The sequence below is a fragment of the Rattus norvegicus genome, chromosome 13 (genome assembly GCF_036323735.1).
Source record: "Rattus norvegicus strain BN/NHsdMcwi chromosome 13, GRCr8, whole genome shotgun sequence".
NCBI classification, from domain to species: Eukaryota; Metazoa; Chordata; class Mammalia; order Rodentia; family Muridae; genus Rattus; species Rattus norvegicus.
Genome location: NC_086031.1, coordinates 82485644 through 82511421, shown reverse-complemented (window position 1 = coordinate 82511421; position 25778 = coordinate 82485644). Strand labels below are relative to the sequence as shown.

General features: G+C 45.0%; 1 protein-coding gene across 2 annotated transcripts in view; it reads right to left on the bottom strand.

The window, feature by feature from the left end:
* Nucleotides 1–264: 264 nt before the first annotated feature.
* The window catches only part of Lmx1a (LIM homeobox transcription factor 1 alpha), a 143665-nt gene continuing 118151 nt past the window's right edge, over nucleotides 265–25778 (bottom strand). Inside the window, exons 5-9 of one of the 2 annotated variants that reach the window (XM_017598709.3) lie at nucleotides 11153–11325; nucleotides 8992–9069; nucleotides 7394–7463; nucleotides 4057–4227; nucleotides 265–2317 (exon numbers count right to left, since the gene is read on the bottom strand). In XM_017598709.3, coding sequence (XP_017454198.1) covers nucleotides 2157–2317; nucleotides 4057–4227; nucleotides 7394–7463; nucleotides 8992–9069; nucleotides 11153–11325 — 653 coding nt within the window. In that variant the 3' untranslated portion in view covers nucleotides 265–2156. The remainder of the gene's footprint in view (nucleotides 2318–4056; nucleotides 4228–7393; nucleotides 7464–8991; nucleotides 9070–11152; nucleotides 11326–25778) is intronic. The other variant, NM_001105967.2, reaches the window with a different exon arrangement.

Here is a 25778-nt window from a genome sequence, read left to right as displayed (position 1 = left end):
CACACACTGTGCGCTGCAACCTCTGTCGTGAGAGACCTCTACAGCAAGGACGGAACATTCCAGAACCTCTCGGAGGAAGAGGGGCGGCTTTAGGACCTTATCCGTCTTAGCTAGAGGCTTCCCTTCCCTTTAGGCTTGAAGTTTCACCACAAGCACATCCCCATGCCTCTGCAGAAGAAACTCACATCTCCATGGAAGAAACTCCCATGTCCCCCTTCCTCTCCCCGTTCCCTGCCCACCATACTCCCCCAAATAAACAATGGCTCATTCGTAAGAGGCTTTTAATTTCATCTCGGTATATCATTAGAGAGTAGAATTAAGGATCTCTGTTTGCTTTCATTCACATAATATCTGCTACATTCTCCAACCAATCAGCCACACAGACACCGTCCGTGCCACCTGTGCCTGCCTCATTCTCAGTCAACAGACTGGTTCGGGTTTCCCGATGGTTTGTATAAATTATAAAGAAGAGCACAAAAATCACACAACACACACTCTACGACTAAGGGACATGCTTCCTCTGGCCTTGCAGAGAATGACGTGGATAGGTGGGCATGTTCGTGGCTCTGATGACGTCCCCAGGCATGCCTGTCACAGCCCCTCTCAGTGGAGTCCTTCTGTCTTCCCCCTACTCATTCTGCTTCCCCGGAGAATTCTAACACAGAAGATCCCATCCTAGCACCATAATTGGAGATTGGGGCACGGAATTGTCCCTGTGTACAATGGCTGCTGGGTCTTCCTGTGCTCAGGGTCAGCAAAAGGAGATGAAAGGAAGAGCCCTGGGTACCTGCCTGGTCCCCTCTGCTTCTATGAACTCCATGAGGTTGTTTATGAGCAGGCCCTGTAGACTATGGGCCCTCAAGAAAGAGACAAACAGAGATCACAAGTAATTCCGGATTTTGGGGTACGTACAGTCATTTTTAAACGACTTTTTAAAAAGAACAAAACAAAATAATAATAAAAAACATATGTGCAAGTCAACACTTGCTCTAGAATTCCATCTACCATGCCTCTCCCACCTTCTCAGATGGAGTGTTGTCTCCACCCCCTCGGAGTTGTGTCTCTGTCATGTGGCTATGTGGGCTGTGCAGAGAGATAGGACTTGGGGTACCGGAACTTCCCGCTCTGTGACCCCAGGTATCCTCTACCATCAGGCACATGATCCAGTTATACTTTAAATCATATCAGATTTATTTTTGTTTCACCCTCAGTCATGTCCTGGTATGGAGCCTTAGTGTCCCCAGGGAGGTAGGTGTGGCATCCACCTCATCCACACTCATAGAGAGGGAGGTAGGTGTGGCTATCAACTTCTTCCACACTCATCGAGGCTGAATCTGGGGGGTCGAGACAACCTTGCAGATGCTACCCAACAGTACCATACCAATAAGCTTACAATTGCGTTCAGGCCCGGTGACTTGACACCAGAGTGAGCATGAGTTCGTTATAGCATGCTGCCTGCCATCGGGCGTTACATTCTAGCCCTCAATGAGGCTAGGATCACGGAACGAACTCAAGCACTCAAAGCTTTGGGGCCAGGTGGAGTAGCCCTCTCTGCCCTGCCGATGAGTCCCTCCCAACTAAAAATAAAGTTTATAAAAGTAAATTATCTCATTTTATAACTTAAGTGCATCAAGCATTTCCTTAAATATAGTTCACACTGAAAATAAAGTTACTTTTGCTGTACAGTTGGTGTCTGTTATAATTAGGAATAAACTTTGATGATAAAGTATGAAAGGTTTTACACACACACACACACACACACACACACACCTATCTGTCTGTCTATTGGTGTGTAGATGAATAGACATACGGCACCTCTTGACAAGCACTTCTCCGGGATGGCGGGAAGCTGTTGGGAGTCCCTAGATATCTAGTTTGCTTGAGAATATCTATATTAAAAGACCCTGTCCTTAATGATAAACACATCTTCATATCTAACACTAAGATTCTTATTAGAAACATTAAACTATGCGATCCATAATGTATTCAGTCTTTGGAAATGCTGTGCTACACCATATAATTAAACGACAGCATCCCCAACAAACCTCCCTCCCCAGCCCACCTCTTCTCTGGCCTCCCCATCCTAAAGTCAGCAATCCCTCACACAGTATGGTTCTTCCACATGGGAGCCCAGCCACAACACTCTAGGAGAAGACTCAAGAGGTGAAATAGGAATTCTGCATGGAATACAGATGGTCGATGGGGTTTCCCACTCTGGACTGTAGGGGTCCAGCTTCTGAGGTTGCCAGGAAGCAGTCGCCCAGGTTACTGAGAGATGTGTCGTCACTATCCAGGTCATGGAAAAGAGGTTCAGCACCTGAAAGGAAGATGGGACATGGGCATGAGGGTCTGGAAGAAATAACACTCTTGTGTGTTAGGAAATTAGCTGAACAAGTGTTTGAATACATCCCAGGGATGAGAACCTACTAAGTGTTGAAGCATGGGGAACAACTACACACAAAAGTGTAAAGGTTACAATGCTGGGTCCAGAGTCTCGTTGAGAGTTCATGCCCAAGGTTGGAAAAGCATTAAGCCATGTGAGCTAAGTTATGAACAGTGAGGGTATCTACACAGAGAACACGGGGTAGGCTCATCACCAAAGGCTGGAGGGACTTAGACAGGGATCCTGAATGTCCTTGGCCTCACAAAAGGCACCTCAAGGACAGATGGTAAGAAATGAACATGGATTCTTCAAGTTCTGATCTTGCTGGTAACATCAGTCATTTCAAAAAGCAGGGAAGTACCAAGGTTTTTCTGTCTCCTAGATTTCCACCTCACGACAAAGGAAGGTTAGGCACCTGACCTCAACTGTACCCTGGTTAGAGGCCAGGAGCTCACACTGTACCACAGCTGAGGTACCATTACAATTGAACCTGGCAGGGTGTACCTGCACTTCAATTCACCTGGAGAAGCAGAAGCAAGTGCCCAAAACTTATCACTGAGATTTAGTTGTTCATTTTGTTAAAGGTCATAGACATAATGATTTGCAAAATGAACAACAAAACTGCATCTGCCCTGGTTTCCGATGTAGCAGAGTGAAGATGGTTTGAGTGTGACACGTGTCTTCTAAAGAGGAAAGGGAAGGGCATCAATGGGATGCACACAGGTACAAACCTAGAATGTATGTGTTCCTGAGGTTGGACAGTGAGGGTCCACAAACACCATGGTGTTTGCTGAAGCTGGGATAAACCAAAGTAAAGGTGACTTTAACAACAAATTTGTGGTGTGTGTGTGTGTGTGTGTGTGTGTGTGTGTGTGTGTGTGTGTGTGTTGGTTACATGTTTGAGTGTGTGCATGTAGAGGACAAAAGCTAATGTCAGATATCTTCCTCAGCTGGTCTCCTCCTCATTCTTGAATGCCACAAGTTTGGTAAGACTGGCTGGCCAGCAAACTCCATCAATGTGCCTGCCTCTGCACTCTCCTCAAGCACGGGGCTACAGATATTTGTAGCCATGTCTAATTTTAACATGGATGCTGGGTATCTGAACTTTTGTCCTCATGTATGTGTTAGAAGCATTTTACCAATTGGTCCCACTCCTGACCAACAAGAAATATTAACTAAAGGACAGAAGTTGGCAGAGTGAACACCTTATATCTCTGCTACTAAATTTTACAAGACGCTGAACCAAACTTTATTGTATAATCATCAGGATGACTTAGGGCATGCCGTATCACATATTAAGTCACATAGAGTGTAAGTCACACACTTCCTTTCTTAATGTAAACATGAAATGACCTTGGGACCCTACACTCATTCACCCATCCCACTAGAGTCTCCAGGACACATCCCTTGAGCATTGCTCTAACTGGCAAGGTGGACAAGGAAAGGCTCAACAACGAAGCCTCGAAACTGATGACACATGGAAATGTCACCAAAGAATGTGCTCAGGAATCCTCTGCACATCATCAGGTAGATGGTGTCAGCAATATTTTGTGGGACACATTCCTATTTGGTAATTGAGAAAGTCTCTGGGAATTGCGTAGATGTGCTTAAGAAAGATGGGAAGCTCACACGAGCAGACCGAGAGGGACCTCTGAGGGTTGAGTCCCTCTTACCGTAGGGGTGCATGTGATCTCCAGGCATCTGGGGTGGGGTGAGACCCTGTCGGAAGGGATCAGAGTTGTAGACGCTCTGTTCAATGGCCAGCAGTTGCTGTGGGGTGGGCAACGTTGTATAGGGGTTCATGATGCCTTCCATGCCAGCATTGCCACTACCATTTGTCTGAGCTGGGGAACAAACAAAGAAGGAGACAGGTCATTTTCAACCGGCATCCCAGAACCCAAAAGACTGCTCAGCCCCGACTAGTGATGTCTAATGTTTATGATTCTCATGGCATGGCAGCCTACAGCTCCCTCCAACACCAGAGTAAGTGACCCAAGCGGGCCCAAGTCAGAACCAGCATATTATTCTATTATTCTATTCATATTATTTTATTTCCTTAAGTTGTCCTTTGACGGCTTCATTCATGTGTTCTGAGAGGTTGAAGGCTAAGAGGAACTACCCAGTCTATTTGTTTGTTCATTTATTTTTTTTTCTTTGACAATTTCATCCATGTATATAATCTATTCTAAGAGGGTGGGACTGAGAGGAACTCCCCTGTCTCTGTTTGTTTGTTTGTTTGTTTGTTTGTTAGCTGGTCCATTTTTTCTTTGATAATTTCATCCATGTATATAATATATTCTGAGAAGGTGGGGCTGAGAGGAACTCCCCTGTCTCTGTTTGTTTGTTTGTTTGTTTGTTTGTTTGTTAGCTGGTCCATTTTTTCTTTGATAATTTCATCCATGTATATAATATATTCTGAGAAGGTGGGGCTGAGAGGAACTCCCCTGTCTCTGTTTGTTTGTTTGTTTGTTTGTTTGTTTGTTTGTTTGTTAGCTGGTCCATTTTTTCTTTGATAATTTCATCCATGTATATAATATATTCTGAGAAGGTGGGGCTGAGAGGAACCACTCCATCCTTTCCAATGTAGCTTTGGATGTCAGACTCCCGCTCACTTCTATCTCGTGATGGAGGCGATTCCCAAACAGCTTAGATAGACAGTACTTTGTAAGACACACGGCGGACCACCTTAGAGGTGTGTGACTGAGCAAGCTGTGTGATACATTTTACTTCCCTGGCATTTAGCTTGCTCATCTACTAACTAGGAAGAAATGAGGTGGTGTCAGTGTCTCTCAGCCTGTCCCTACCAAAGCCCATGACAGTGGAGGACGGAGGTGCAGGCTTGGAAGCTGAATGTTAGGACACTGTATAGGTTTGACAGCCACTTGAGGGGATGGATATTTCCTAAAATAACCCATTGCATGCTCATCAGTCAAGTGGGACTCCTGATACTGGACCAGCTGATATCACAGGGTTGATACAAAGATTCCGTGAAAGTGGGTGTGTTCTCCACTTGCAACCTGCTACATGTATGTACAAAAATTTATGAAAAGAAGAAATCATTCCTGCTACCTCATCCCCAATATGAGCATCGCTCTATGAACTCCTAGTAATAGTACTTCCCTCTGGCTCCTCCTCTCTTAAATACAGTCTAGTAGCTGCCCTAAGAAGTCTTTAAGCAGAGTCCTAAGTACTATCTGTGTGTTTTCATGATCCATGGTTCAGTTTTCTCCTGAGTTTGTTGGTTTACATGTAGTTAATTGACATGCCTCTGATCTTCATATCTACAACCCTCTTTGAAGGCTGCAGGGACCCTCTGTGACAAAGGTAGCAGGCGTGATCGCCCCTCTTTGTGGATGCATACATCCTATGGCACAATTACATGGAAACATGGGTTGGTCTGAGATCAAATAACCTTGTAGTGGGGTAGATCTAAGAACAGAATTGAAGACTTCCTACTCTCTTTGAATATTTAGATCTCTGTGTATGTGACTTGTAGCACCTGTACAAGCCAAGAAACTACAAAGGTACCTTGGGGTGGGGGAGCAGAGCTGACTTAAGGGAAGAGGGTAAGCAAGCAGACAAATGATGGGGGAAAAGGAGGGAATTCTAGGATGGAAAGCTTTAACCAGAAATGGCCATCAGGGATGGGGGATCATGAGGACACAGAAAGGGTTAATCAAATTTTAATATTTATGATAAAAGAATGTGGAAATCTAGCTATCCTGCATGACCAGGTGCTACTGCTCTTCGAAGTCATTTTTTGTTTAGTAAATAAGAATTCCACTGACCTTCCTAATCGTTGGTCAGGGAGGCCCCAGAACCTCCTCAAACAGTATAGGCTTTTGGTATTCCTCTTGGTAGCCCTTAAAACTAGATAACAGTAATATGTTGCAGGAAACATCAGATATTCAAATACCTTAACAACAAGATATAGAGAAATCAAGCTGGGAATGAGCTGGAAGCTTCCTCCCTGCTGGGTGGCTTTCATAGTGCTAAAAGGTGCTATGTGGTCTACTGGGAGGGGGGGAATTCATCACTAGCCCCACCCAGCTGTGAATCCTGTAACTATGATGCTGTATGTAGTGTATGACTGTCACTAGAATGGCATGACTATTACAGGGTAACTATTGCTTTCAGGTTGGATTTGAAGTTCACTACATTAGAGAAAATGTATACCTCATACTATAAGCCTATTAGAAAGGAAACTGGCTGAGGTCATAGGCCCCACTGGGAAACTGACTACTGTTCTCTAGCTAGATTGATATGACATCAAACTGCACATTAAAGATTTGTCTGTACCCACCAGCAAATGACACTCTCAGACATCACCAAAGAAGCTTCTCTATGTAGTGAATGGCAGCGAATGAAAGAGACTCGTGGCTACTCAAGATGTTGAGGATAAGTGACTGTTTTAGTGCTAGGCCCTACAAAGTACATTTATGCCACCATTTCTAAGGCTCTGTTTTCTCTTTCAGCTTCCTGACCAGCCTGAGCTGAACAGATTTCCAACACACACTTCTGCTATGATGCTCTGTCTCACCATAAGCCCTAAAACAACATGCCAAGCAGTTATAAACTGAGACCCCTGGGAATCATGAGCCTAAATAAACATTTATTCCTTTTACATTTATCATCCCATGAAATTTACCAAAGTGACAGAAAGACAAGAGGGGTCTAAGTCAGGAGTATCTTAGAAAGTGGATTTGCTTCAAATAAGAAGGACTGGGTAAGAAGAGAAACCAGACATGCCTTTGCCTCTGCACATGGTCCTGACACTGACGTGGTCCAGACAATGAACTTACCGACTGCTCTTGGTGTACAGCTCAAGTGCCCTCAATGCTGTCACAAGTGACCTACAGCCCAGTCTTCACTTAAATTGATCATCTCTCAACCCGGTGTGGATGAATGTCACTGATCAGGATACATCACTCAAAGAGCTTCATTTGAAGGCCTCAGGTAGGAGGAACTTGGGGTACAGTGGGGACTGGCTGGAAAGAGCCATCAGCTTACCAGAACTCAGCCTCTGGGTGTTCTGTTGATCCTGTTGCTGTTGCTGCTGTCGCCGGGCCAGCTTCTTCATCTGATGAGGAGAGGACCACAGAATTAGAAGCCAGAGGCCTGGGTTGGGTCCATATGACAAGGGAGAGCAGAAAGGGTGTGACCTTTACCCTTTGGTGAAAGGACTGTTTCTAGAGTAGAGGAAGCGATCCCTCAGCTTTGACTCTATCCAGGAAACACACATTAGGTGCAGCACCGTAACTCAGATGCTTAGTGACAAGGGCTCTCCTAGTTTTGAAGCTCCTAGGACTGCAGCTGGCAGAGATACAGCAAAGTTTAACCTGGCTTCTCAGAAACAGACTTCTTCCCAGTAAGGACCACATGCTGTTTTCTCTGGAACTGCCTCGTGTGGGGCAGTAAGTATGTGGATATGTGTTTCATGGTCTCAGATAGTTGTGAAGTGTGGACTGCCCAGGGAGTGAGACTTGGGATGAGCCCAGACACTCTTTTTCCTCCTTCCTATCTGCTGGCCCCGTGTTTGTGGCATTTCCTGTGAGATCCATACCTCTAGATCAGAAGCTCGTCCACCAAAGCAGCCCTTTCACCCAACTTGTATTTTTACCCAACTTGTGTTCTGGGAAGCATTAGCACTCAGTGAGATCTTACTATTTGCTGCACTAGCATGTGCTTGCGCACACGTGTGCATGTGTGATATACTAGAAGAGTGAATTCCTTTGCCAGAAAATCCCCCAGGAGTTGGCAGTGTGCTCCGGCTTTGTGAACTCTCTAACAGACGCTGCAGCATGAAGTCTTCTGTCGACGGAATAGCAACACAGCAACAACAGCCCTGATCTGAGGAATTCTGCTGCAGAATTGTGACCTACTGAGAGGGTAATTTATCACCATCTAAGGACTGGGAAGATAGCTCAGTTTGCAAAGTGCTGCTAAGTAAGCACAGCGTTCTGAGTTCAATGTTTAAGAACTCAGGCAAAAAGTCGGGGTATTGGTGTGCACTCTATTACTCAAGGGCTGAGAAATGGAGACAAAGAGGGTCCTGGGGGCTGCCTGGCCCCCAGAATTATCATAATTGAGGGATTCCAGATCCCAGTGAGACATTCTTTTCAAAAGAATGAAAACCAAGGTGAATTACTATCCTGAAGACCTCTGGCCTTCATGTAAATGCACACACTTCCATGCACACACCTATACATGAGCATACATGAAAGAAAGAAGGATAAATAAAAACCAAGATCCTGGGACAATGGCCAGGACATGTATATTTTTAGAGTTAGGAAGAAAATAAGTAACCCAGAACCTGTTTGTTACCTAGGACAGTAAGGTGGTTTGGTTGGAGTCAGAGAGGCCAGACACCGCAAGCTGGGAGTGAACACATCCCACCCGCCATGACAAAAACTGTTTCACTAAGAAACACTTTGTTTCTACCTTCTGCAGGGATGCTGTGGCTGAAATAATCACTGATGGTTGTTGCTTTTTAATCAAGAGAGCCCACTAAGTTAGTTTAAAAAGGCTGACAGTAAGTCCAATGCCCATCTGCTGTTGGTGGAAGAAACCAGTAAGACAAAGACAGATGAAGGTGAGAAGCAGATTACCTTGGCTCGCTGGTTCTGGAACCACACCTGAACCACACGGACACTCAGCCCTGTCTCCGCAGCCAGAGTCTCCCTCACCTTGAAGAAAATTAAACACATAAGTATAACACACACACACACACACACACACACACACACACACACACACACACACGCTGACTTCTTAGAGTAGGAGGTACACCATTTCCTGAGTGGTATCAGGCGGGGGCATAGGTCACATTGCTAAGTAGAGACCAGTTCATGATTGATGTTCAAATACACTCAAACACAAGGTTATGCTCTCTTTCTGGCAGAGAAGGCATCGTTCACAAGCTAGAAAAAGGAAGAGATGCTCCTTTATTTAGATGCCCATTCCCAGGAGGAACTTTGGGTTTCTTGTACTCTGAAGTTATGTCTTGATATGATCTACTGGAGTTGACTTCTCTTCAGTGGTAGGCTTTCATACGCTTTCATTGACTTAAGGGAAACTAAAGTGAAAATCTCTTTGCAGAACAGATGGTTCTCTCTTGTCCTCCTGTCTTCTCATTGACTTAAATTTTCACCTTTGTCTGTTTCCAACTAACTTTGTTTTCTGAATATTCATGTTCACTAATTTTTTTGAGTAAGTCCTTCTGGGGGCGGGGTGGGTGGATATAAAACATGAGGGCTATCTGGAATCGAGCAGTGCCAGGTGAACAACTCTAATACTGGTAAATGCACTGGGGTCATATAGAGATGAGGACAGTTAGGATCCAGATAACAAAGAGACGTGTTTGGCTGTTTAAGCCATCCGGGCACATGGTGAGGGACTGGTATGATAGTGAGAGGGACTCCAAGACACTACCCCTACCTGACAGACTCCAGGGAAGATGAACTAAAAGAGCCTGAATGAGTAGACCAAATGGAGGCTGCAGGAAACACATCGCCATGACCATGAAATTGGGCTGAAGCTCAGGAGTAAGATGAGTAGGGTAGGTAGCTGAGGCGTGAACATCAGCTAAGTCAGCATAAGTGGACACAGGGGCTCTTGCACCTGTTGAAACCCTATCCATGCCCCAGAGCCTCAGACCAGGAGCCACTTGATCCATAAAGCCTGGTAGATACTCAGATGAAATAGCTTTCCCCTTCCCCATAGCTCCTGGCAGCCTCTCTGTTACGTTGCTATAGCTTTCTCCCTTGTGTGACACTTGCGTATACTCGTGTCCTTCTCACTGTAATTGGTCCATGTGTAAGCCTATTTCAGATATTTCACTACCTACATGTACCTCCCACAGAGTGCAGGGAGTGGCAAAGACAAGAGAAGAGTCTATGGGTAAATCTTTTCCAAGATCAAAGTTGTATCAGAATATATTACTGCTCAACAAATACCAAATTCTTCTCCTACCCTGTGGACAGGAGATGCATAAACGGGTGGACATGAACCCCCGGAATGTCCTCAAACTGGCAGGTGCTTACTCACTACTTCTGCTGTCCCCACCATGGTGGCTGGGAAAATGCGGACAGCTGGAGCAACTGTTGGGACCTAGGTGGTGGATAACAGAACTTCCCTCCCAGCCTTATCTTGCTCGCCTCTGAAATGTGACATGGAAAGAAAATACTATTTCATTGAGTGCATGAGTAATTTTCTATAAATGTTCACAAGACCCCCTATTCATAATAGTCCCAACAAAACACAACCCCAAATCCCCATCATTAGGTGAGTTGAAAAACCAGAACACATCCATTCCATTGAAAATATCGTGGGAAGGAATGAATTTCTATCCAGGCAATCCCCAAGTCACCACACCAAGGAGAATAAGCCAAAACCCGACCATAAAAAGCACACATTGCAAGCTACTGTATTTTTGTAATCTTTGTTAAGGTATCTGGCTTGTATCACAACTAGTACTTATTACACAATGATTTAGTTACTATTTATGGTTCCTTGTTGCACTTCATGAAATGGGAGGTGTTTGTTAGTCAGGAGTTGGCAAGCGCGTAGAAAGTTGGGGGAGATTCTATTGCTTCCCAAACTATATCTTAGCTATCTTTGAAAGCTCCTGCAGGGCTCATAACTGTCACAGACTCTGAGAAGCATTCCCCACTCAGACATCTCCCCCACAGCCTGTTAATATCCCAGATGAGTCCAGCTGCACATAGCCAAGCTGTGATCCCTTCTCCTGACTTCACCCCCCTCTTATACCTTTCTGCAGGGCTTGGAGGATACTTCAAATGAGGCCTTGAATGCTCTCCTCTGCTGAGTGGTCAAGATGGTTCTGGGACGTTTGGGTCGCTTATGGTCCTTGCCGTCCTCTGATGCTCCTTTCCCTGCCCCGTGGGCTGACTTGCAAAGACTCTCCTCATCATCACTTTTGCCTAAAATGAAGCAGAGAACAGTATCCTCAGTCCCTAGTGCACTGGTGGAGCGTTTGCTGCTCCTTGGTAAGCTCTGGGATACCACATTCCCAAGATTCCTTTAGGTGTAACTGCAATAACCTGCGTAATGCTGATCTAAAAGCTTCTAGAAAGAGGCTAAGAAAACACTTCTAAAGCCCAGAAGCAAGACCCAGAAAGTTCAGTCACACTTACCCTCAGTGCTTTATCATAGCATGATGTCCTGGCTGCACATTTCTTAACTGTGTGGCCCTAAGTGAGCTAATATCTCTGATTCCATTTTTCATGTGAAGAATCACAGCATAAAAGAGCTTGCTTCCATGGAATCATTGTGGAGATGAAATGAGCCTATATTAGTAAGGTATTCAAAATGCTCTTCAGCACACAACCAATGCCCAATAACTAGAATGATTTCCTTGATGTCAGTCTTCAATACTAGACCTAAAGGACTCAGGCATAATTTCCCAGAAATGTCAAACATTTTAGCTACTATCACAAGGTAGAAAATATTACTGCTTAAAAGGTCATCAAAACCCAACATCATGTTATCTAAAGGCACAGATGACTTGGAATGACCAGGTAACATGAACAACTCATCAAAATTCTATAAAGTTAGCAAGTCCCTAAGAAAAATATGAATTACGTCAACTCAGTAGACAGTGGATAACACTGGGTTACTTTCTCCTTTTTACTCTTTGAGAATTTCATACATGTATGCACAAGTGCATGAATGTGTGATCATCTGCTGGAGCATGGGCAACCTACCAGTGCCCACACCTCTAAAAAGGAACCCTCTCATACTAGTTATCAGTTACCAATAGGTTCTTACTTAAGAGTGAAGCTTTATGAGTTCCCTCCCCATATATCCTAGAACTTTGATTGGCTTGCTCTTGTAGAGGTCTTGTGCAGTCAACCACAGGCACTCTGAATTCATGAGTGTAACAGCTATGTCATGTGCAGAGGACAGCATTTTATAACACTTTTCCTGTCCTTTGGCTCTTGTGTTCTTTCTGCCTCCTCTTCCATGATGTTCCCTGAACCTTGGCTAGCCAGTAGGAAGGTAGTCGATTAAGATGTCCCATTTAGAGCTGAGCATTCACAGGACATACAATTGACAATGATTCCCAAAGTAGAAAGAAGTCTCTCACACACATGTATTTCTCAGAGGCTCAGAGGCTGTTTCTGGGGTCTAAGAGATGCCCCGTTAAGTTACTTCTCACTCTGCACCTTAAGAGCTGCTGGGAGTTGTGGTTCCAAGCTATACTAAGGACACTCTTTATTATCTCTGGGTCTTAGAAAGCTTCCCACCCTCCCCGCAGTGAAATCCTTACCTCATGGGCTTGCCCTGCAGTGGTTGCTGTCCCTCTGGCTACTTTTAAGAGATAGACCCAGTTGCATGCCGCACACACCATTTCTTTATTCCTACCTCTCCTCTAGAGGAGACCCGTTTGTGCACGATTGTTTAGTTAGGATGTGAGCAGAGTTCTAAATTGGCACTCTGCCGGAGCCAACCATTTCCTTTATATGAAGGAGTAATTTGTGAATCCGCTGGAGTAAGAGGAGGCTGAGGTAAGCAGGCACTCACACCCCTTTGTTAGCCTTTGTTAGTCAGATCATGTTCCCAGTCCCCCAGCTGGCTTCCTCCCCTACATTCTGATGACAGTAACATCCACCCCATGGGTGTCCCAGAAGCACCAATGCTATGTACTAAGAAGCTCACATGACCCCCCAACACACAAGTAATGCTTAACATATGCTGCCGAAAGGTTATATTCTCCTTAGGTCTCGCTCCCCACCAAAGGTACAAGTAAAAGACCCTGAGAGATTAAGAAGTATTAGCGCCAGAGTCCTCACGAGGAAGGCAATGCTCCTAGATCCTCCAGCTCTGAGGCTACTCTTTCCCAGGAGTGATGTCCCAGCTGATCTTAGTCCCAGCCCTGCACAGGGTTTTCAAGGCACTCCTAGGAGGTTTGCAGAAGAACAAGGAGAAAATAAACATTGAAAGCGAGAGCCTCGGTAAAATAAGATGATTCCCCCAAGAGGCTAAAGGTAGAAGAAAGTCTTATCTGTATATATTCACCCTTGAACGGTCTTAATGCAGGTCAGAGACTCCTCTGACTCCTAATGGGGGGAGGTAAAGAGGAAATTCTGGTACGACTAATCCTTCAGTGACACTTCTGAGGAGACGGGAATGACTGACAAGCTAGCCCAAGTGACATGCATCTCTCCTGAAAGCAGGCAGCTAGGAATGGGCTGAGTCAGTAAACTGATGCTGTGATGAGATCTTCAGAAGCCTGTCATCTGCCCGTCTTGTCAATAAAATGGTGTTTGCAAGTGTCTTTCAAAAGTAAGTCTGACTCTGACAGTCATTTCCCATGTCTTTTGGTGCAAATGAAACTTTGGATCCTACAACTGACGAAGATGTAAAATCTATAATAGCAATAACAACAATGATGATGATGATGTGATGATAAAATAATAATAATAATAATAATAATAATAATAATAATAATAGCCCTTACATGCTAGCAGTCTCTAGGATAGAGTAGAATGTGTGTGGGCATGCCTAGGTACTCTAGGCAGTGTAAGAATGTGGTCTACTATGCGGGGAGGGTGGCAATGGGGGGAGGTTTGGGAGGGGAACACCCACAAGGAAGGGGAGGGGGGAGGGTGATGTCTGTCCGGAAACCGGGAAAGGGAATAACACTTGAAATGTATATAAGAAATACTCAAGATAATAAAAAAAAATAAAATAAAAAAAATACAAAAAAAAAAAAAAAGAATGTGGTCTACACAGTTCCGTTCCTTCCACAGGATTCGGCAAACCGTGAAATTTCTGGGAGTAATTCCTGTAGTCTTTGCCAACTCTCTGGTCTCTGTTCGCACTCCACCCTCTAACCCCAGCACTGCATCACAGCCTAAGGGTAGTCATAAACCACAAGCATGGGCATACCTGTGTCCAGAAGGCATTTGTGCAACAGACACAGACCAAATAGAGTCTGCGTCCTTCAGTTTAGGGACCTTTGCCCTACTCTCACCCAGCTTCCTGCCTCCCCATCTAAACATACACATCCTGTGCCCATGCCCCATTTCTCTAGGCCCTGACTCTGAGGCAAGAGGAACTATTTATCTGGTATACTGTGAAATTGATAGCTAGCAGGATCTGATGTGTTCTCTGCTGTGGTCAAGAGCAGGCATAGTTTTTAACTGGGAGATTGCCACCTGAACAGTCACCAATGTGGACCTCCATTTATCCTGGTGCGTGTAGGTGAGTCAAGTCTAAAAGACTCAGAATGGCAAGTAATTTGGAATCTCAGAAGCCACCCATCCCTGTCCTTCAATGACTTCCAGGTATGGTGTGTGAATACTAGCAGCCTGGGATGTTCTGTGACTTCCATGGGGTGCTCTAAGCTGCTTTGTGACATTCACCAAGGCTACTCTCTTCTCTCTGCAGAGCAGACCTCCCAGACTCCACAGACTTCTTCATGGAATATACAGTGTGGAATATTTCTTCTGGAGCTAACTAGAGTACCAGGGAGCAGAAGATGGTAGAAAACCTTCAAACAGTGAAGGGAGCAGCCTCCCTGTTACCAGAGCCTCCCACACCCAGATGTAAGCTGGGGGCTATCCCTCATAATTTAAGGTGACACCCCTCAGCAGAGATGAAAGGAACGCCACTCTTAGCTCTCCAACAACAAATGTTAGCATCCCTGGAGGCCATTTAGACCCAGGCACAGAATAAATCTGACTCCAAGTGGGGAAGCCCAGAGCGTAAGTGTCTCTGTACAGCCTACAGAGTGAAATGAACTAGCTTAGCACCAAGTTTGAACATGCTTCTCCAGGCCTTCCTCCTCCTCCTCCTCCTCCCCCCTCCTCCTCCTCTTCTTCCTCCTTTTCTTCTTCTTCCTCCTCCTCCTCTTCTTCCTCCTCTTCCTCCTCTTCTCCCTCCTCCTCCTTCTTTTCTTCTTTTCTTATTCTTTTTAAGTCTGGACCGGTTTAGGGCAGCTGTTTCCCCACTATCTTTCTGCCCACTCATTTATGATATAAGTAATGGCAGATGAAAGACCCAGCCATTCTTTACAGCCAGGAGACCAAGCAGCACTACCTGTGGGGCCTCGCAGATTCATTTCAGGTTGTTGGAAAAATCCCAACAGCCATAAACAGGGTATAAGATAGCAGACTGTGGACCATGAGGTAAGAGTGAGGGAGGAAGACAAAATATCTTTGTGCAAGGAGAGAGGAGACAAGAACAGGCCCCAGTGTTTCCCGAGTGATGAGCCTCATAAATGTCTCTCAGGCTGGGGGAGTGGAGGAAGGCCCTGAGACTTGCTGTATAGAGGTCAGGGAGAGGCTTATGATGACAGGACACAGGAGACTGTCTCAGCCACTGCCTTGCACTGTGGGGATTGGGGTTTTATGCTTCCCGAGAACAGCCGTGTCCATCTCAAGATACAGTGAACTCGAAATAGCATTTGAAGTCCGAGAGGCAAGAGCGCAGATCTTCAGACAGCCAGAGTCCATGCAGATACTGTTCGCAGCGCAACTCACACCAGGAAAAAGGTCAAATGAAAGATCTGACAGGGAACTGGGTGATGGCTCAGCCAGCAAACTGCTCACCTTGTAAGTCTTAGGACCTGAGTCCAAGCCCTCGGAATCCATGTTTAAGGCATTGTGACTCACACTAGTAATCCCAGTGCTGAGGAGGCAGAGACAGGAGGATTCCTGAAACTCACTGGCCAGCCAGTCTACCCTGCCTGGTGATCTCAAGGCCAGGGAGAGATCCTGCCTAGGTAACAAGGCGAACAGCAGCTGAGAATGACATTAAAGGTTGTTTTTTGTCCTTTACATGTACCAGCACATACCACACACACACACACACACACACACACACACACACACTACATACACATACATACACATGCATACACACCTGAACACACACTACATACACATGCATACACACATGAACAGATACATATACACATGAACACATATACATACATGAACACACATAAACACACAAATGGACACACAACACATACACACACATGAATGCACACCCCACACACACATACTACCTACACATACATACACACATGAACACATATACATATACACATAAACACACACTTATATACACACCAGTACACATACCACACACACACACACACACACACACACACACATGAACACATATACACACATTCACCAGCACACACCACACTCACATACAACATACACATGCATACACACACACAAACACACAAACGGACACACACAGTCATGTGCATGCACACACACATACACAATATACACACACCACATACACATGAGAAACAGAGAGAGACACAGAGAGCAGGAAAGAGGGTACAAGAGGTTTAAACGATGTTCTCAAACATCAGTTTACCACCCTCGTTTAACCACCCTTGTGTGTGATACAGGGTCAAACTGAGGCAAGGAGTCAGCTTGTGCTCAGAGGAAATGAGACTCAGCACTCAGAAAGATTCAGGGAGGAAAGGGTTTGTTGAAGGCTGTATGGGTGCAGAGAGCGGGTAAGACAAAGGGTCAGCAAAAGATGTCCAGTGGAGGAAGGACATCCAGAGAGCAAACAGTCTAGTAAGTGGGGGAGTCACACACTAACCAAGAATGGGGGCACCTCACACAAACTCTCCTAGCTCCAGCCCCGCCTTGTGCACTCACACGGGGTAAAGGTGGTGACGGAGGGAGCCAAGACGGGCAGGAAAAATCCCTAGATCTTAAAGGATAGGATAATGAGGTATGAAAGTTAACAAGTAGGAGGTTGTAAGAGCACAAAAGAAAAAGAACTTGAAGTCCTCAGAACTGGTAATAAAAACTGTTAGAAAAGGGGAGAAGTGAACGGATGGAGAAACCCTGCAGTGAAGGGGGCGGGGCTTGGAAAGTCGCAAGGAGGAAGCAGGTGTTCCCAAAGAGCTAAGCATCCTCCACTGAGGGAAGGTGGGGAACCTGAGCAGTGATATGTAGGAGCCCCTCGGCCTCAGACAGGGGCTGCACATTTCACCCCGGGGAGAGGGATATATGATGGAGAAGCTGTCTGGGGTTTACTGGCAGAGAGATGATCAGCGTTGGTTGCAGGTAGGGGCTCCATGGCCACAGCCAAGGGAGAAATGTTAGGATACAGGACACTGCGATCATAGAAGGCACCGCCATTAGCCTCCAAACTGCTGTGTGGCTGGCAGTTTGTAATAAAAACATGTCCACCATTTAAGCACCAGTTCCATGCAAGCTTCCTGTCCTGAACCCACGGTTCATCATGGCTCAAAATAACGTGAAACTCTTTTCCCAGCTACTATAGAACAACCGCAGAGAGGGTCAGGAGCCTGCCACCATACACACAGGACCTTGGTGGCAGAGCCACGCCCAAGCACACACTTTGGGGGGGGGGGGTGAAATGAGGTTTGGGTTTTTTTTAACCTGCAAATCAAGCACAGGGAATGACAGACACCTATGTGTGCTCAGAGCCACGTGCAGGAAAAGTCCTAAGGCTTTGGATCCACAGACACACAGCTTGGATTTTTAGTTCAGAAACACACAGTGATGCAAAGTGACTGAGACCCCAAAGGAGATGAAAGTTCCACCCTGCCCCCCATTTTCCTACTCAGCTGAAGAGCTTTGGACAAAGGCTCCTCTGATCTTAACGTTTCTTCATCTATAGGATAGTTTTAAAAGGACCTAGTACCTGAAATGTATCCTGTCACACCTGAACTGTTTCTGCCACAGCCCTGAGAGACAGGAAGTATGTCACTAAACTGAGGCTGGGGAGGGGGAAAGTAATCTCTTGTCTGAGGCACACAGCTGGAACTCTCTTCCTTTTGTCCACCCCCAGTACCCACCCCACCCTCACCCCACCCCACCCCACCCCACCCCACCCTGCTCGCCCCATACACACACATATCTTCCTGTCGGGCCTCTCTAGGCTACTGTGAGGACCTAAGGAAACCTCCTGATTGCAAAATGTGAGATACTGGACAAACGGCTGGCTATGTGGCTGTTACTACTATGTGACGAAAGGAAAGACCTGAACGGGAGGGTTCCCTGGGAGAGAATACATCTACCCATGTGCATCCTGGAAGCCATTCTTTTTGGTCCCAGAGGGACAGAGCTCACTTAAATTCCCATCATGCTCTGTTCCTCACACAGTCCCACCTTCTCCTCCCTCCCCAATGTGACCTTTCAGCCAAACCCAAGAGCTCTCTCCAATCAGCTCCTAGAGTCTCAGAATCTCAGGAGCAAAGGAGACAAAAAAAAAAAAAAAAAAAACCACGCCTGAGTGAGGCTGTAGGTAGGGTGTTCCAAGAAAGACACCTTTGTTCAGAGATAGCCACTGCAGATGGAGGATCTGTGCCAGCACAGGGAGAGGGGCCACGAGGGTCAGAGCCAGGCAAGTCACAGACAGGGCATCCTGCTCTGGCTTCCAGGAAGGTCCCAAAGGGGCAATGTCTGTGATCCTGAGTTCTGGCTGCTGGCCACAGCTGGATGCCTCTCCTGCCTTCCTCAGAAGGCTGGTACTCATGAAGGGAGACCCTGGGATAGGGAGGTATGAAGAGAAACAGGATGGTATTAGCCCTGAAGGGGAAAGTCACTATTGAATGGCACATTTGAATAGTTTTTTAGGCTAACACCTCTCCTGCTTCTTTCCATGGACCACGTGCGCTCTGAACTGCTGAGCAGAAGTATGAATGGTACCTGTGCCCGCCCGTGCCTTTGCCACACAGCAGAAGCAGTGTCAGAAATTCCCTGCGCCTCAACAGCAAAGCGCTCCAATCAGACAGGGATGGGTGTACTAAACAGAGCCTGTAACTCGAGCTGTTTTCATCCGACCAGCCTCCAAGGGGGAGTCCATGAAGCTCATAACAAGTTAATTCAGTTGTTTAGGGCTCACAGCTCAGTCTAGATAAAAGCTCATTAGCCCAGTGGTCATCAGGCACAGGGTGTGATGTGCATGACATCCTATTAGCTCATATTAATAGGATGACTGTGCTTGCTCTGGCTTAGCAAGTGGCGTCAGTGGACCAAATGCCATCTCTCGTTGGAGCAGTCCAATTTTATTGCATTAATTAGTAGTCTTCAGGAGGATTAACTGTCCGAGCAATATTAAATTGTTTGTAGGCAAAGCTGAAAAACAAAGGGTTAATTACTCCTTCAAGTTAATTAAAAAAACAACAAAATTTACTCTCTCTCTCTCTCTCTCTCTCTCTCTACACACACACACACACACACACACACACACACACACACACACACTCACACACAGTTCACCATGCTCATAATGAAAGCCTCATGTTGGGTTGGACAATATTCATAGCTACCCTGGGGTGTAGAGACCCACTGGGAAGCATGCAGAAGAGAGACCCATTTAGTTAAACTCACGGTAGACTTTAACACAGAGTATGCTGTGTGACCACAGGTGATCAGCCCACTTGAGCCCTTGGCCAATACACCAGATCTCGTAACAGACCCTCTTCTGCTTTGGAAGGGTGAGCAGAGGTCTATGCTCTCAGACTCCAGGTCGCTCTATAAAACATTAACAGGCCATCTTCAAAGGGCAGGATATTAGCTACCTCCATCACTGATGCTCAGTGATGATGACACTTATGTCGCATAAACTTCAATCTTGGTCTTGCCTTCACATCGTTATTTACGCCAAGGATGCTCTGTCACTCTATCAATACACGCCTAGTTACATTGCCACGAAAAGAACAAGAGAAAGTCAGGGGAAATGAGAGAACTACTGTAGAAGGGATACAGAGAAGAAGGAAGGACACGAGGAAAAGCAGGTGGACATAGACAGAGAGGGATCACAACCCTGGAGAACAGGTCCAATGATGTCATTCCTTGTCCAGCTGCTGCCGACTAGATCACACATTCTCCCGGGTCAACTTACAGGAAGAAGGGAAGTCCTTACTCCTGGCTAACTGGCTACCCTTAGAAGCTGAGGACTTCCAACAGACAATGTTCTTTAATGATGAAAAAGCAAGATTGGATGAAACAATACAGACTAATTTTTTTTGCAGGGGATTGAGCTTCTTCATACATTAAAAATATACTGAGTATAACTGTATGCAGCAAACTTGGTTGTTACCCCTCGGAGAGGATATGTGATTATACCCTTGAGTGAAATTCAGTATATTAGGATGGTATTGGTTTTAGGGCATTATTGCTAGAAACACTTTATGTCATTAATTAGCTTTAAATTTCTATTATTATTGTTAACACATTTCTCCCCAGTCTTATTATTATTTGTGTAGCACGGAGTTTGCTGCTGTTGGAACCTGGGCTAACAAACCCACTGTTTCTACAACCCCCGGATCCCTACAATAGCTGAAAAACTGTACAACAGTGCCCATTCAAGTTGAACATGCTTCAGAAGCACCTGGAGGGCAGGGCCAAAAGATAGCTGGGTTAGTCCCATGGCTTCGATGCCGTGAGTCTGAGACGAGCCGGTGGTTTTCTAGTTCTAACTGAACTTGGATGCCACCATGCTAGGTCAGGAACCACACTTGGAGAATCACTGGCCTAGAATTCGACTCTGTAAACTACAGACCACAAATGTAGGGGTCATGAGAAGCTGGGCAACCATAAAGGGTTTCTGAATGGACAACAGCCCAATAATGAACTAAACGTCAAACTTAGAGTAAATGAATTTGGGGCATTTCTGCCAGTGATCCTCCATACTGTTCCCTGTGACCTCATGGCCGCTGTGGTTTTGAACACGCAACATGAACACTTTGCACTGCACCTGCCAACAAATACTTCCCAGAACAACACATTTGCCCACACTCAAGACTGGCACGCTCCCTGAGCTGCAGTATCTTTCCTGTACCCAAAAGGTTTTCTGCAATGGTTGGATTGTGAAAAACAAGGACTTCGAGTATTTCCTTACCCTCATTCCTTATCCTGAAACAAATTAGTAAATCATTGGGTTGTGTTTGTTAGAATGTTTGCTTTTTAAAAATGCTGCCTGGCTGCTGGCTTGAGTTTCATTAAAAACAGATTGTTAATTGAATTTTGGCTTGAGGTTAGGACAAAATTTCTAACAATTTCTGATATGGCCCTAAAAACATCCTGACATTTTTGTAGTATGTATTTATGCAAAAGAGCACTCTCCACACTGACAAGTATAAAGTCAGAATACACTATCAACTCTGAAAAACACTGAGGAGTCTATGTCCTGAAGTATCAAATATTCAGGCATATTGTAAATCCATACATAAATATTCATAAGTATATATACATCATTACTATGCAAATTTGCTTTTGTCTTTAATAAACAGTAAGATTGTATCTATGCCAAAGACTGTTTAAAATAAGCTTCCCAGTGATTTATTAGTAGTAAATGAAGATCTATTTTGTAAATTTATATACCTAGAGATTGCGTAAAATTTCTTAGAAAAACTAAAACACCATGGGGAGAAAAAAAATTAAGAAGTCCCTATCTAGAATGTCCTCACTCTCCATTTTCCCACTGCACTGCGGTGTGCACACAAAGGGGTCTCGTTAGAGTTTCGGAAGAGGCACAGGCAGTCATGAAAACCTCCCACTCTTAGGCAGCTAAGGCCTGTCTTCGTTTTAACTATTTCAGCCAAATTCTCAATGATGCTTGTCAGTTTTGATAACTGGGAAAAATGCAACAATGTTTTAAAGGCCTGCTTTTTCCTTTAAATCATAATGGTAGGACCAGAGGAAAGGGTAAGGTAACATAAGACTTGAAATATGAGGCTGTCAGGTACAGGACTGGCCTTGGCATCTATCACCTTGAGTGACAGTATCACACACAGGGTGAATCCTCTTCCTTTTTGTCAGAGGGGTGGCTACTAGACATCAGGGCCATGGATGTACCCAAGTAAACAGGAGACAGGGAGGCTCTGAAAGGCCTCTGATTCCCAGACATCTCTCCTTGACCCTCAAGCTCCAGCGACTCTCTCCCACCTCTCTTCATTATCACCTCTTCTAGGATGAGGCACAGTGCTGATCAGCCCTTCTGTTTGCAGGGCCCAGATGACTCCAGAGTGTGCGTCTCTCACGTTACATGGATGTCACCAAATGTCTATTTCCTTTAGCGTCTTAGATCACATCTCGAAATGAGTCTTCCCTTGGGCCATCTTCCTCATCCCTTCTGATACTGGTGAGAGCTGGCAAACGAAACATGACTTGGCATTGTGGGTATCGCTGAGCTTCAGGGAAATGTTGGTAGCTCTGAGTGTAGCAGCAGCTGTGGTTCAGCTCTGCTAGTGGATTCTAGATTAGTGTCCCTTTTCTGACCTGTACTTGAGAAGTGCATAGTCTGCATTTCTATTTAGCTGAATTTCTTTTCTCCACAAAAATGGGGCTCTTTTTTTATATGAAAGTATCTTCGTGAATAAATACTTTCAATGTGCAGAGGTACCTCATGTCAAACCATCATTCATGTTCTCACCTAAAATGCTTATTTTGCAAGTGATTAATAGACACCCATAGAGAGTGCAGCCTCCCTGCCTCTAAGAACTTCCTGAGTAGTGTAGAAGATGACAGAGTAAATATTTCCAAACCAGGACATGAAGAGCTTTAGTAAAATGTAAGATTCCAGAGCATACAATAGAGGGGAGGCCATGTGGTCGTGGCAACCAGGGCGACATTCTGCAAGGCCTCCTATAGAAAGTTTGCTAAAACTAGACACAAAACGAAGGAGAGAAAGCAAGAGTCTGTCATCACAAATGAGTGATGGGCAGTGTGGGAGGGTGAACAGGGATGGTCAGAAAGGACCATGGATCTCTGTGTTCTAGAACATAGACCCAGCAGAAGGATGTGCTAAGAACAGGTAAGGAAGAACCTTGGAGTCAGAGAGCTGAGTTTAATGCCGTTTCTTTGGGGAGCAACATACTGCTACTTAATTTCTCCAAATTGTAGCTTCTTTCATGCTAGACACCCAAGAAATCCAAACCATTAACAATATTCTCAACCACAACTACATAGTCATGAAGTGATGCCATGCATATGTATCATATACAAGGGGATCTTAATAAAAAGCTAAACAAAGCCAGGCACAGTGGTACATTCTACAACCCCGGCACTCACCAAGCTGAAGTATGAGGCTTATGAGTTTCAGGACAGTCTGAAGTAAAGCCCTGTCTTAAAATTGAATGTATGCCTACCCATGCTTGAGAGAGAGGGGGGGGGAGAGGGAGGGAGGGAGAGAGAGAGAGAGAGAGAGAGAGAGAGAGAGAGAGAGAGAGAATTTCTATTTTAATTTTAAATAGAAAGGAAATGGAAAAACACTTGAGTTCCAAGTAACAAGACAGTCATACAAGCAAATAATCAAAATACCCTTCAAAGGAATAATTTGGCCCATATCTACCGAACACCGACCATAGTTTATGTTATAACCTTCACTGCGGGCTTGGAAAGTAGAGTTGTGAATAGAACAGATGCACCCCATTATTCAAGTAGAACCTACCCACCTTTGAGGAAGGCAGAGCCAGTAAATAAATGACAAACTGAACCATTTTAGAATCAAATCAAATTTAAATAGTGATGAGAGAGACTGAAAACAGGAAGACTGTGACAGAGACATCAGTGGTGACCGATAGTATTTTAGAGTGCAGCCAGAAAGCTCAGGAGTTGGGATCTTGTAGGTAAAATGGTATTAAAAGGTGACAGAAGAAAACAAGTCAAACAGTGAGCTCATGCAGAATGTCCCTGACTCAAAGTGGCTGTCATAGCCAAGTCTCTGTGCATTAAGAGGATAAAGGTAGAAAGGAAAGAGAAAGCAGGCAATGGATTGTTTACATTAAACACAGGTCACACCAGCAGGCTTGGATTGAATCTAAGTAGGGTGAGAAGCTGTACCTAAAAACTGTGTGATGGCTATTCTTGGTTGTCCACTTGATTACGTCTGGAATTAGCTAAAACCACAGAGGCTGAGTACACCTGTGAGGGATCTTTTTAAAGACACAATTTTAATGCTGACCTTCTGAGATGGGAATATACTCTTTTAATCTGGGCACATGGTCAGCTGGCGACCTATGTAAAGGACATAGAGAAAGGAAGCTTGCTCACTTTGTCTGCTTGCCCTTACGAGCAAGTTCACTTCTTTGGAACTCTGGTATATACTGAAAATCAGCAGAGACATCAAGGCTCATGAAATGAACAGCTACTGGATTCTTGAACCTTCTGTTGGTAGACAGCCATTGTTAGAGTGGTTGGATCATAGCCTGTAAGCCACCCAAATAAATCCTCTGTGTGTGTGTGTGTGTGTGTGTGTGTGTGTGTGTGTGTGTGTGTGTGGTGTGTATCATTTATTTATATGTCTAGATAGATACATAGATACATAGATACATAGATAGAGATAGATACATAGATAGATACATAGATGATAGAGATAGATGATAGATTAGATAGATAAGTAGATAGATGATGGATGGATGGATGGATGGATGGATGGATGGATGGATGGATGATGGATTCATGGAGTGTTAGACATATGGAGAGATATATAGACATATAGATAGATTCATTCCGTAAGTCTTGTTCTTCAAGAGAATCCCAATGCACCCTGAAAGAGAAAAAGTAGATGGCACCACTTGTTCCTCATCACCCAAAATTCAGGGTTTTGTCTATACATTTCCCACCTCTTCACCATGGAAGCCCAGATACCTGCTCTCTACTCAATGCAAAAGAAGGCTCCAACGTTGATGAACTAATATGCTGGCTTCCGGTTTTATTCTTTCTACCATACTAGACACCTCCAACTTTTTCCATGTCTGTTTTACAGATTTTCTGTCACTCAGATGTATTCCTTGCTCACTCTTTACCCTGTGTCACCTGAAGGACAAGGCTTGCAGGCTGCTGCGTGAGCTAATGGGAAACATTTACAAGGAAGCCAGAAGACAGGAGAAGCCAAGGTCTTTCCATGACCTCTCTATTCCTTGGGCGATGTCTCTGGCAGCTGTTGGCACTTTCCCACAGTGCCAGCTCACACCTGGCAGCTTAGACTTCCACCAGATGCCCCAGAACTTATATCATTCCTCGGTGTGTCGACTTAGGGGACCCAGCAGCATGATTCCCTGATAATGTGGAAGCTGTTCCACCATCCTCATCTGCCTTCATGTCCATCACCTCACTGGCTGTTATTGATTCTCTGAATTAAACTCTTTTGGTGCTCTAAATGTTGACAGCTGTGTATCCTTTTGAGGTTGAGCTTTGGCTGATTCAGTTCTTGAGAGTGACAAGGGACTTCAGCAAGTAATGACTGTCTTATCTGCCAAGTAAGGGCTTAGAATTACTCCATCTCACTGGCCACACTCAAATCCAAGTTAACTCAAGTCATCTTTCTGTTAGCTCCCTTGAAGCCATGTTTGTATGGCTTATACAAGAGGACCCAGTATGCACTGGAGCATAAAAGACGTTTGTTCCCAGAC